This window comes from Lichenostomus cassidix, chromosome 3, assembly GCF_008360975.1.
Source record: "Lichenostomus cassidix isolate B80296 chromosome 3, HeHo_3.0, whole genome shotgun sequence".
Taxonomy (NCBI): Eukaryota; Metazoa; Chordata; class Aves; order Passeriformes; family Meliphagidae; genus Lichenostomus; species Lichenostomus cassidix.
In genome coordinates this window covers 14,670,044-14,683,642 of record NC_139483.1, presented here as the reverse complement: position 1 = coordinate 14,683,642, position 13,599 = coordinate 14,670,044, and the positions used below count along the sequence as shown (strand labels likewise).

Genomic DNA, 13,599 nt, shown 5'->3' with positions numbered 1-13,599 from the left:
CACTCTAACTTAGGCCTATTATTAGGTTGCTAAACAGAGCAGGTGATGTTTCTGCATTATCAGTGACCCATGCCAAGACCAGGCTTAGCACAGCACTGCATTTCTGGAGGGCAGAGATTGCACTCCTCCATTTCTGAACAGATCCCCTACTGCCATGACATTTGTTGCAAGACATAAAGAAGTATTAATCAATAAAAGCTCAAACAACAAAAGGAAGAACTTTTTGAAAGTTATTTGAACTAATGAACTAGACTGTGACCCAAAAATACAAACTTCAACACACAAGTAGGACAAAGCATACAAAATCATCCACTATGAGTTATAAATATTTTTTTTCTGAGGCACTATCACTCCATGTAGCACATTTTTAGCTAATCAAAATCCTGGAGAGACTGTTCCGTTTTTCCAGGTACCTTTTTCCCCTTTTGGTGAATCTACAACCTAACTCCTTACCCTAAAGGCAGGATTTGCTCCATGTTCCAGTAAACACTTGACAGCTCCTGTGCATAGGTTAAATGCAGCAATATGCAAAGCTGTTCCAAAGTCAAAATCACTACAGGTGGCATCCACATCTGCAATTAAACATCACATGTGAGGTATGCAAGTCTGTTACATGAACATTTCACCCTACAGATTCCTTGCAAGGACATTCATTTTTACAGTTTATGTTAGCATTTATACAGAGACACCATTATTTATGTACCAAATGCATATGAAAAGTAATTCTACACAGAATATCAACCTTATTTGCATCTGCTTATTCATACCACGAACCAACCTGGAAGATGAGCATGTACTTTGGTTCATTTTATAATACTGATGATTTAACTGCTAAGTTCCTGCTACTCAGGATGCCCAATCTACTGTGCCAAGATTAACAAGTGAGTAACTTCAGGTTTGCAAGTAAATTAATGTTTTAATGTTTCAGAAACATTTATATTTTATTGGTTCAAGGCGTCAGACATTAAAATGAGATGCATCTTCAACAAGTTGTTTTTCTTTTTGAGCAGGCAGTAGGGCAAGGGAAAACTGATTATACATCTGCTTTACATTGATTTAATTATTAATGACCAAGAATTAAGTAAGAGCTGTTGATGGTTATAATTTCTTCGTTTTCAATGAATTGCCCTCTGAAGGGTCTCACACTGATCACACTGATAATTTGGCAAATGGAACACTGCATTTGACTGGAAGAGATTTAGCATAATACATATTTCTATCAGTTGTTCCAAATGTATCTTTCAATCTTCTGTGAAGTTATTACTATTCTAGAAGATTGGTGTCTAAATGTCTGTTTGGTCTGAGGCGCCTCTCTTTAATTACACAAGAGAGAAGTAATTTTGAGTCAATTAGGTATAGAAGTGTTAATTAAAAATGCCAGCTGATTTAATACACAAACCAAAAGACCACAAGTATAAGCAACAATGTTCCAATTTGAAATACCGGTGAGGAACATAAAACTTTCCACCTCAGGGCTGTACAGTCTCCTCATATTTTCCAGTATCCGTCTCTGCCCTAAAAAACACCAGCCCTTCTCACAATGCCATAAATGAAGTATCTCCCAACTCCACCAACATCCTTATACAGTTACACTAAATGAACATTTGGGGGGCAAATAAAACATCAACATATTTAACAGAAGATACATATTCATATATGTCTGTATAAGTATGTTAATAAGTAATAAAAATTGACTGTGAATTTTATAAAGATCAAAGGTAACCAATTTGCAATCAAAATTTAACAATTTTGCAATTACACTGATTGAACACAAACATGAAAAAAAGACTGCATTCACATGCCTCAGTCATAATGACAGCTACATATGCAGATGCACCCTTTATACACCAAAGGTCAGAAGACATTACCAGATTAATACCAGCCTCAGGTGCTGAGGAGGTGTACAGTGCCATTAAAACTTCCATGGAATACAGCCAAATACTTTCTGCACACAAAGGAACCAATTTGCAGAAATAGGGGTCAGTAACATCAGCTACTGAGCCAGCAACAGGTGCATCTACTCCTATATTAAAAAACAACTGATGTGTAGTTTTGGGGTTTTTGTTAATTAGACTGTGTGACTTCCTCACACTTGCAAGGTTCACACTTAGAATTTTTGAACAGTTCTCTTACAGCTTTGATCTAAGTGGGCACAGTAGAGGTGACAAAAAGGCAAATATCAGATGTTACCTGGTAACTACCCACAAACTATCTAGAGGATAATATTACACAATTTTTATATTTAAAACCTCTAAAAATCCAAGATCAAACTAGATGTCTCCTGTAACAACTGAGGAGTAAATCTGTATAAAAATTTAATTGCAGTGTCATAAAGAAAATAGTTTAGCAGTACATCAAAAGGACATGTGCTTCACAATGGGTCTCAGAGTCAGCCCACCACTGTCTTGAAAAGTTATTTATACATTATCAACCATTTTTTCTCCAGTTCAGTGTGGATCCATCCAAAGTACATTTGCCTCCTATGTATGTTCTTCCTTCTCTGCAAACTGCCTGATGAAATATGGAGCTAAAATTATTCTATTAATTCAGACCACCCGTTGTTTTCATGTCACAGGGCAAATAATTTTATACATTTCCTGAGATAAAAAACATCCCATCAGCCGCTTATCCAAGAATTGCCAACTGCAGAGACGTTTAACCAGAGTGGTTTCCTTGGAAATCTGAGCAAAGTCCCACCCTTTCCGTAGGAACTGCACAGGAGAACACCAAATACAAATGAGGTCTGAAAAGAGACCTAAACTGCTGATGCAAATTATGGAGACCAGGCTATGGAAATGTGGACTTAACTACTGTGCAGGCTGATTTTGTCTTCTGTTACCAACCCACACTTGTCACCTCCTAAGCTCGTCACACCAGTATCAGCACTGCTTAACAATTACCTCCATGGAGATTCAAAATGTGGTAAGCAAGCCTTGGTTACTACAAAAGCTTACCAGCTTTTCAGAACATAGAGACAGAGTCCCTAGCTAAAAAATCCTTTTGCAAAATGGCACAATCAGAAGGATATTCAGTAGAACAAATTAACATTTGTACAACTTTATTATTAAAGTTGCTTACTGGTTTTGCTGTCCTGACCAAATTAGAAACAAACAGTTCTGGTTCAGAACCATTTCTGTATTTCCATTTGCATTAGTATTAACAGGGGTCCAATTACCAATCCTTCACAGTATCATTCCAAAAGGTCTTGTCTATTTATGCCAAATACTGAAGTCAAACTGTCTTTACACAGGACCTTCTGCATAGTTGAGAAATGGGAAAACCAAGCATGTCAAAATTGCCTCAGCCACAGGTTTGCCACATGCCATTGCCAAATCCCCACCACTCCTTTACCCTTCTCCCAGCATTTCAAACATACTTCTCAATATTTAAGCAATCTTAAAAACCATATGAATCTACCAGAATAGATAGATTCTATCTAACCAAACATCTTTGGGTTTCTGCAAACATTATCTTAGTTCCCAATAACTTAAGATTAACCTGTTTGTTTTCCATTCTATTTGAAACCTCTTTGCCATCTTGTACAAAGCTCAAATTTAAAAATCAGCAATGGGAACAGTGCAGGAAACCATTAAAAACAGGTTAAGAGAAAAATGAACCAACGAGGCTGAATAAAAGAGCAAGAAATTATTTATGTATAAGGGACAAACAAACCCCACACTTAATGACCACTATACACCAGCTTAGGGTCTACAAAATATGGACAACTACATGAAACAAAGGTAACAACACCTACCTTTTGGCTTTGCATTTTTCAGAATAACACTGATCAGTTCTGGAACATCAAAGTAGGCAGCATAATGCAAGGCATTCATATTTGTCCAGCGGCTGCGTAAGCTGCTGTCAGCACCCAACTCAATAAGCTGTGTTGCAAATTTTACAGCAGTTTCAACATCACCTGCAGGGTAATTTTTGTAAAACATGCATTAGTGATTTATTTATTTGACCTCAAAAAACATACACATGTTATGTGTAACAAAATGTACATTAAGCCCTTCAAGCTCACAGCAGAACTATTACTATGCCTTTCTTTTTAGGATTAGGATGCAGAAGTCTTTGCTTTTTATCATAAAGGGCTGAAATCTCTAGTGTATAATAACACTACCTGTTTTTCTCTAATGTAAGTAATGTGTCAGCCATCAAACCCTAGGAGATTTAATATCTGATAGAAGAAAAATAATTACACATGACAATGCTGAAGTTTATGTTAAAAGATCTGCCAACACCAGGGATGATGACCTATGCCAGACCTCACTCAAACTCAGAGGAAAAGCAGGTTTTGGTCAACCAAAAGGTAACACAACACAGAAAAGTTAACAGGGGTGCTCAAACAGAGTTGTGTGTGCTCTCATTTCTAGTATTTATGATCATAATAATGCAAACAAAGTTTATTGTTCTCTTCTCACATGAACAGGGGAAAAAAAACAAGAAGCCAGTCACCTAAATGTTCTGCTATAGAAAACTATAGCAAAAACTACAGCAAACTTGCAATCTGCACCTCAGTCTGAAACTGACTTTGCTCCATGAAATACCTGTTTAAGCTGGTATTACTGTTTGCAATATCTATACTACTAACTCAGCTTGTTCCCTACAGCCATAACTGTGCTGCATTTCTGAACCTTCATTGCTCATGGCCACTAAAAGAGAGAAAACCAAGCATTAAAATAAAAAATCTACTGCAAGGAAAAATTATGTAATAGTCAGTGGGATTAGTTTATGTGAATCAATTAGGTTTTCACATCTACAATGACATTTTTTTTACTCACCAATGCCATGAGCCCCTGATTTGCAAGTGTAATGCAGGAGGGTCATATCAGTCAGTCCATCTCTGTCATTCACATTGCAACCCCTTTTAATGATCTGACAGGCACGTGGAAAACAAACACATTTTAGCTCTGACATCAGTAGTATCTAATAAGTTATTTTACATATATTGACTCCTGGATTCACTGCAGTGGCTAGTAACAAAGAAGCCTGACAGAAAAGAGTCCAACTGCAGACCCGAGCAACATATGCAAATGTTATAAATAGCATTATGATTAACCTTCATTATTTACAGATTTTAAAGATTCTTTATATTGCTCCTTTTAACATATACTTCCCATGCTAAGAAGTTAAGCAGTTAACTGCATAGGAAGATGATTTATGAAGCTCTCCCCTTGTTCTTTGATCTCTCAACAATTATCCACCCCACTCCCACACACCCCCAAAAAGATGCCCCCAGTTATAATATGGTAGGTTTAATCTTTACTACACTTCCCCACCTGTCCAGAAAAGCCTGTAATCCAGAAGAAACATAAGAAAGTAGGATGGGATTACTACAAATTCATTTTGTGCCTTGGTAACACTGCCTTTAAGGTCAGGCTTCAAGGGTAACTTCACATACTGGAGTCTGGGATTACTTCTAAGTAGGACACTAAAACACCAAGGTGAAAGGTTTCTACACAATTGCCTTGAGAGGAAACACTGTTTATACCATCTATGCAAATATACTGAATTTCATCCATCATCTTTTTTTTCCAGATAAAAGCTGACAACATGTGGAATACAAGGCATGACTGGTCACTACTTGTTAAAAGGCACAAACTGTCTCTGCATTTATGATTAATTCTGCTTCTGAATGAACTGGTTTTATTCATTGTCAACACAGTATTTAACATTGAGAGCATTCAAGGATCTTCATTTGCATCTCACCTCATTCCCAATAATATCAATATTCTGCTGGACCTGTGGAACCCACTGCCTTAGGATAGCAAACAATTCAGAAACTGATGTTTTGGGGTCAAAGAGTATTTCTTGACATGCTGCATCATTGGGATCGAAGAAGGAAAACTCTGTCAACAAAAAAAGAGTCCTTATGTAAAATCTTGATGTTTAACATGCATCTAGTTTTTCAAGCTCAGAGGCAAAGAATAGCAGAAAGAGTCACTTCACTGCTCATCACAGCAGAAAAATCAATTTTCAGAATTAATTCAGCATTCTTTTTCTAAGATCTGCTCTATTTTTCCTTTAATCCTAAGGTCTTCCTTATACTTCTGAAAAAGCTGTGAATCAGTGACCAATACAATGGTACTGCAACAGTGATTTTGAGGTTAGGCAAGGAGTAACAGAGATGTTCAGTGATTATGCTAACAAGGGTTTACTGTTCAAGCCAGGCAAAGGCTGTAGATTCCAAGCTGCTCCCAAGCACAGAAAAGCCTATTGATTTCTCAGGGATCAAGTGCATACATGATTTCTCCATATGCTACAAAACATGTCCTTTCCTTCTTTCATCACAATTTACATAAAACATACCAAAATACAAACGTATGCTCAGGTCAGGAAGGCATTCTGTGGCCTCCGCTATTTTCAGTTTTTTCATGAATGCTTCGATCCCAGCTAGTGGCAACTGCAGGTAACAAACACCTTCAGAAATTAAGGCACCAAACCAAGATCAGAAAAAAAACCTACATTTTTGAAGATGTCAAGCCTCATGTTCTTTCAGGCAACCTAAACTATTAAGTGTCTAAAACACCTTATAAAAGTATATGTCATGTTACTCACAGGTGTGTGTGTGCATGTATATACACATCCTCAGTTTTAAATCTGTGGAATTTCTTCCAACTCTGGAAAATTATATGAAAGAATCTGGATAGGAATGGCTATGAGGAGAGGGAATGGAAGCAGAATCTACTGCCATCAGCAAATGAATCGTGGCAAACACTGAACTTTTACCCCCACTGCAGCTGTCAGGGAGTTGCCTTTTAAACAGGTTTTGGATAAATGCGCAATGTCAGCTCACATCCATCGCAGATTCACGGCTCTCAGACAGGACAGACAGGTTAAGCAGCACACAGCATCTGCCATCTGGGTGTATGGCATGGTATAAACCAGCCCTGCATGAATCATCCCAACCTCTCCCCAAAAACAGCATACCTGATTTCTAGATTGGATTAACAGATAAAAGCACATACAGAGCTTGCTTCCTGGCTATTTAGAGCTCCTCAAACTGCACCACCTTGATTCAACAAGAATGGAAAAGGAGGACAACTTCACTGATATTTAACATGTGTTTTTGTTTGCACATAGCATATAAAAAACCCCAAACCCCTTGTCTCCCAGCACTACACAAAGTGTGTCTCTTTTTCCCTATATCCCATGCATTCCACATCTACTGATTTATCCACTAATATTTACCTTCCACATAAACCACAGTTGATCTGCAGCTGAAAGCTATGAAGTAAGCAGACAACTAGACAACAAGATTAATGATCTTGCATGATATTCACAGTTCTTACTCTGCCAGGAAGATTTCTAGCTACAAACCTGATCTGAATTATCTATCAGAAATCAACTCTAGCAGACTGCTACAGTCAGCATGCTAGGGCAAAAGTCTGAGACCATATCAAATATTAATAACAACCACCCTAAGTGCTTAACAGGTGATCAGTTGTGGTCTTTGCAAACCAAAGCAGTGCTACAGAAAATCTGTTAAAACAATGAATCCCATGAAAGCATGACAATCGGCATCAAGATACCTTAAAATATTACTTTCTCCCCCTCTATCTCCCCCAAATATTAATTACAGTGCTCAACTGTATTAAGGAAAAATAAATGCACTGAATGCAATGACCGAGAATCTCTCTGTGCTGTGGTTTAACCTCCTTTACCCAGATTCAGTAATTGCTGTTGCACAGCTGACAGCAATCTCCTATAAAAGGAAGTTTTTAAATTTAAGGAGTAGGCAGAGACCAGGTAGAAGAGATAGCAGTGAGACCACAAGGTTATTAGAAGATATCACAACAAAAAAATGTTTCGATAAGGCAAATGGAAACTTTATCTAAGGGATAAGAAGGCAGAATGGAATAAATCATGGCAGTACTTCGAGTAGATTAGGAGAGACAAGTGGTGAGAACAGGGCTAAACCATGTAAAGACACACATTCATGTACTAAAATATATCATATGGAACAGTTACATTCCCAACCTGAGCTAACTTGTACAATGGGTCTTGAGAATGCTGAGTCTGTCAAAGACAGAACATTACATGTATTTATTTTTCCTGAATATGGGTAATTGCTCTAATCAATGCATGGGAAACACAGAGGCAAAGGCAGTAATTTTTAAGGTATATAAATGCTATTAACATCTTCAGCAACATTCAAAGGCATTGTAATTGTAGCTTTCAGTGAAGCTCCTTACCTACAGTGACATTTTAACATATTACACACTGTTAGAAATTTTATTATAATTTATACATGTGAAGACTGTTATTGAAAACAAACATTTTGAAAGCTGATCACTGATACTTGGTATAATTTTCTACCACTGACTTTACAGTCCTTACCATCACAAACATGTGCACTTACAACAGAAATATCCTATTCTAGGCCAGGTTTACATAAAGCAGAAGAAAAAGTGTAACTCTAAATGTGATGTAGATTAACTTCCCTTACTTCAATTTTACATCTTAATAAAATATCCAATTCTACACTGAGATGCAAAAGAAATACAAACATCTAACCACACATGCACAGAACTGTAAGAAGGAAAAGATATCATTTATAGTGTATGCAAACAAAAAAAATGGAAAAAGCAAGGGTCTTCATGTTTCATTTCTTTTAACAGAGAATCCATTTAACAAGAAGAAAACTTCTTCTGAAAATAATTAAGAGTTGGCAGCTTTTCTTAAAATTTATTATTCAAATTTATTCTTTGCTGATCAAGAATTTATATTCTGTTTACAGTACATACCACAGTCCGAAGGCATTGGTGCTGCAGCAACAGAAAAAGTAACAGATGTTTCAGAGTTTGGGAATAAGAACCGTTCTCTTTCAATGAGGCAGTCTCCTTCTAAGGAAGGTTCTGGGAGATCCTCTATGGTCATCTTCTAGAAAGCCACTTTAGGAGGAAAGAAATTAGTAAGTAACCTCATTTAAAATACTTTGGATTGGTTCTATCATAATAAGATATACTGTGCAATGAGACTAAAAATCTTAACTTTCTGCAGACACAAACTATTACTGCCATTAAACTCTTACAAACTAGTGAGTTCACAAAGCTAGTAGAGTATGGTGCCAAGGTTAGCCAACTTCTAGTTTTTACTCCCACCACTAAACTTGCACATTATTAATGGAAAACATCCCATTTCTCCCCAATTTTCCACATGAGCAGTAAAGAAAATATTAATGCTATAATTAGCAAACACACAATGAGGAAAAATGGATTAGTGTGTTTCACTGCTTTACGAAAACATGAAGCATCAGGTACCTACCCTCATACTCTGCATACATCTCCCCTCCCTTCACCGTGAGCAAGAACATGCTACCAGCTACTGCTGCCTCCTCTTTCCAACCTCTCAGCTCTTTCATCTTCCCACACACAGCTGCAGACAATTCATCACTGAGTGATTCACTCCTGGACTCACGATTCCATATCAGCTCCTTTCCCAGCTTTCTTCCTCGATGTTTTAAAATAGCACACTTACCACAGTGTTGTAACCTTCACCCTCGTGCTGTTTCCAGTCAACTTCCCAGGCCTTACAGCAATCTAGGAGAGAGAATAAAGACTAAAGGGTTGTATGGTTATAGGGGCAAAATCTAACAGCCCAAGTTACATCCTAGTTATGCTTCACAGGCTAAGATCAGAGGAAAGCTGGCTACCACTTGTAAGACATTTTATCAGGCAAACTCATTAACTAATAACAAAAACACCCAACATTATTCTTAATAGAAATAGACACTACTGCACCATCAGAGATGACATCTCACAGGTGAAAAACTGAAATTCTGCATCTTGAATTATTACTATTAAACAGTAGGGGTAAAAGCAACATTTCCACTAAACAACCTACATTTTTATTCTGCAGATTACTATACAGTGCTCTTTTTTGAGGAATTTGTTTAGTCAGTCTGCTTGACAGAAAGAACCCATGGAACTTCAAGGAATGTTTGTTTTTACTACATTTAATCTATACACAATGAAATCAGAAACATTTTAAAAATCCTTGTATTGGTTTTTGTGTCTAACACACAACAAGCTATATGAGTAGATTTACTTCAATAGTTCACCAAATAAATCCGTCACACTACTTGGGACCTCACATAATCTACATATTAATATAAAAGGCATTTCAGAAGTGACTTACAGGTGCTAATCTTGAAGTAAATAAATTAAAGCCTCATATTCTTGCACACCATACAGAGCCCACTTTGTCCTCAAGTTGGAAAAAAAGGTCCACATGAAAAATGCTCTTTTTTTCCAACTAGTTTATTTCCTTAGTCTTATACAGCTGTACAAATTCACGTTCTGGCATGAAGATCAAGGAGGAGGCCACTGGGAAGCACAGGGCTATTTTTTCCACAGCATTATCAAATTGCATTGGCTTACATGTTCTTTTAATCAACAAAGCCAAAAATATCCCTAATTATTTCAATTAATATTTTCTTACAGTCAGGAAAAGTTAAAGAGTTTACATTTCAATGGCTTAAAAGCAGTCACAAACATGACAGCAACAGCTTTCTTGTGTGAGGAACCAGAAAGTCTCTTAAGCTGCAAATACCTCATTAAATTTCTTTTGAAGGGCAACAGTGAAATAAATCTGCTACCATCTGATATTTCTTCAGAGGCTGTGGCAAAACAAACCAAAGCTTTGTAAAACACATGAATCCACAAGTTTCTCACAGGCAGCACCTCAGACACTCTCACGAAATGCAAAAAGGGACAAGTAATATGCATGAGTACAGAAGACTTATTAGCTGAGCCTCTTAAGCTGGAAAAAGACAAAAGAAATTAAATGCTTTTTGCACAGCCCTCCAAGTGTAACACCACTGAGGAAACAAAAGAAACACAATGAAAAGTAGCCAGACCTGATTGAGGAGATGGTAACAGAAAGAGGTGAGACTTTGTAAAGTAGCCCAACATAAGTTTTTGGAACTTGAAATCAACAGAGACATTTCAAAATTAATACAAGAAAGACCATTTACTGCTCACTGGAGAGCAGAGCAAACAGAACACAACCTGTGCAAGTATCCAGGGTATCTTTTATTCTGCAGGGCCAGAGAAAAGAGCACAATCTGTATTCTGCCAAAGCAAAGCAGGCAGGGAAACAACCCATGCTATCGGGTAGGTGACACGAAGATCCAAGGGCTACAATGCAGATGCTGACACAACTGCATAAAGAATGAATTCACATGTCCACAGGAGTGCCAACACCCCCAACCTAAGCATGCACACCTCCACACTCTGGCGTTTTCATCTGGCTCTAGGATTGCACCTCATGTCACGACACAGCACTGAACCACACACAGTTCTGCACCCACGACCTCCTCCAGAGGCTGTCAGCTCAGGTGTGAGAACTTCACAGCTAGCTAACATCACACAAACACACATCTGGAAAGGAAAAGGTTGAAAACTATTTTAAACAAAGTGAAAAGGCAAACGCACACCATCCTCATAATAACTTCTGCTGAAAGCAAAAACAAAACTGCATGAATATTAACAATACCCAAGTCATACAGAATCAGGAGGAGAAGTCCTGGTGAAATTAAATGGCAGGCCTTTGAAAAGAGCAATGACTTTCCTGTATTAGTAAGAAGAATTTAGAGCAGAAACTATTAGAGAAATTACATGAAAGATAGAATTTTTCTGTTCCCAGCATTGCCAAACTACCACCGAGCATGCTTTAGCACAGCAGAGAGTATCATACTTACTATTTGCCAGCCATACGTTCTTCCAACTGAATTATATCTGAAAATGAAAAACAGAAATATCAGGGGGAAAAAAAACTTGAAAGAGTAATCAGATGCACATGCACTTTTCTTGACAAAACTGAAGAGCAACTACAGGTTTCCTAATATCCACACATTTCACAGGAATGCATGGTAGCTCTGCGCATATATATATAAAGTTCTACAATAGAGAATTCAACTTTTAATGAACTCCAGTTCGTAATTTGTAATAAAGCACAAATATAAAGCTTTCCTGCAAGTCCTGTAAAAACTTGCAAATGTTAAAGCACTTCAAGTGACAATAATATAGTTGTGCTGGGCTTTGACAGCTGAACATGTCACAAACATGATGCTATTTTTGGAAACAGCCATGTGTAATGCACTCCTTATCATGTACTTCAACATGTCCAAGAAGAATTAAGTTCAGAGGACAAGTTTCTTGCACATACAGCACTTGCCCACTTCAGAACATTTACAGCATGAGCAGCAGCCATGTTACACACATGCAGGTACACTCAAGACTTGGGTGGTGTGCAGGACCTTCTTGCAACATGGCAGTGTTCTCAAAGAATGACAGATTCACTAAATTGTCAAGGCTGGAAGGGACCTCTGTAGATCACCCCATCCAACCCCTGCCCGGGCAGGGTCACCTGGAGCAGGTGGCACAGGAGCACATCCAGGTGGGGTCTGAATGTCTGCAGACAGGGACACTCCACGCCCTCCCTGCACAGCCTGTGCCAGTGCTCTGCCTCCCTCAGTGTAAAGTTCTGCCTCATGCCGAGGTGGAACTTCGTGTGTTTTAATTTACAGCCACTGCTCCTCGTCCTGTCACTGGGCACACTGAGAGGAGTCTGGCACCATCCCCTTGGCACCTGCCCTCGAGATATTTATATGCATTAGTGAGATCCCGTCTGCCTTCTCTTCGCCGGACTGCACAGGCCCAGCTCCCGCAGCCTGTCCTCATAAGAGCGATGCTCCAGACCCCCACCTGTGTGGCCTCCACCGGACAGGCGCTCTGACAAGCTGAACTTTCAGGGCGCTGAGCTCCCGCGCTCTGCAGCCTGTCTGCTCGCTCAGAGCTCCCCGCGACACCTCCCAGCACACGGGCAAGCACGGCTCACACGGGGCGGCACCACAGCCAGCCCTGCCGGAGCCGCGCTGCTCCCGGAGATGCCGGTCCCGTCCCCCGGCCCGTGTGCCGCAGCCAGGCGGGGGAGCCAGGCCGGCCGCGGCCCGCCCGCTGCGGCGGTCCCTGCGCCGCCACCCCGCCCCCCACTGCGCGCCGAGGGAGGATGGGGAGCGCCAGGGGAACGCCGGGAAGCGCCGGGAAGCGCAGGGAAATGCCGGGAGAGCGCCGGGAAGCGCCGGGAAGCACCAGCCCCTCCCCAGCCCTACCTGCTCCGGGCCGAGCGCAGCGCGCCGCCGGGGCCGAGCGCAGCCCAGCGAGCCGAGCGAGGCCCAGGCCACGCCCACCGCTGGTGAGACCACGCCCCCTACTACCCCTCCGGCCAATGGGCGGCCAGCACGGCCCGAATAGCCACGCCCATCCTTCTGGCCACGCCCCCACCTTTGCGGGGCGGGGCCTGGGAGAGCGGGGCGGGCTGGAGGCGCGGGGCGCGCGCGCACCTGCGGGGACACCGGGGTGGGAGCGGGATGGGGCGGATGGGGGTGGCGGGGGAAGCCCGGCAGCGGCGGGGGGCGGCGGGGGAAGCCCGGCAGCGGCTGGGGGCGGAGGGGGAAGCCCGGCAGCGGCGGGGGAAGCCCGGCAGCGGCGGGGGAAGCCCGGCAGCGGCGGGGGCGGAGACACAGCGCTTCCCGCCGCTCGGGGTCCGCGCGGGAAGCGCACACGGCAGCCCTGGCACGTTTCGGCTCAG

The 13,599-nt window shown here is 40.8% G+C and overlaps 1 protein-coding gene across 4 annotated transcripts in view; it reads right to left on the bottom strand.

Annotated features, from left to right (window-relative positions):
• Positions 1-13,217, bottom strand: part of CLIP4 (CAP-Gly domain containing linker protein family member 4) — a 33,101-nt gene extending 19,884 nt beyond the window's left edge. The window contains exons 1-9 of one of the 4 annotated variants that reach the window (XM_085054631.1): positions 13,121-13,217; positions 11,708-11,744; positions 9,484-9,545; positions 9,271-9,381; positions 8,751-8,897; positions 5,713-5,852; positions 4,785-4,878; positions 3,755-3,916; positions 454-572 (exon numbers count right to left, since the gene is read on the bottom strand). In XM_085054631.1, coding sequence (XP_084910757.1) covers positions 454-572; positions 3,755-3,916; positions 4,785-4,878; positions 5,713-5,852; positions 8,751-8,883 — 648 coding nt within the window. In that variant the 5' untranslated portion in view covers positions 8,884-8,897; positions 9,271-9,381; positions 9,484-9,545; positions 11,708-11,744; positions 13,121-13,217. Of the gene's footprint in view, positions 1-453; positions 573-3,754; positions 3,917-4,784; positions 4,879-5,712; positions 5,853-8,750; positions 8,898-9,270; positions 9,546-11,707; positions 11,745-13,120 lie in introns of all 4 variants that reach the window. The other 3 variants (XM_085054628.1, XM_085054629.1, XM_085054630.1) reach the window with 3 other exon arrangements.
• Positions 13,218-13,599: the final 382 nt, after the last annotated feature.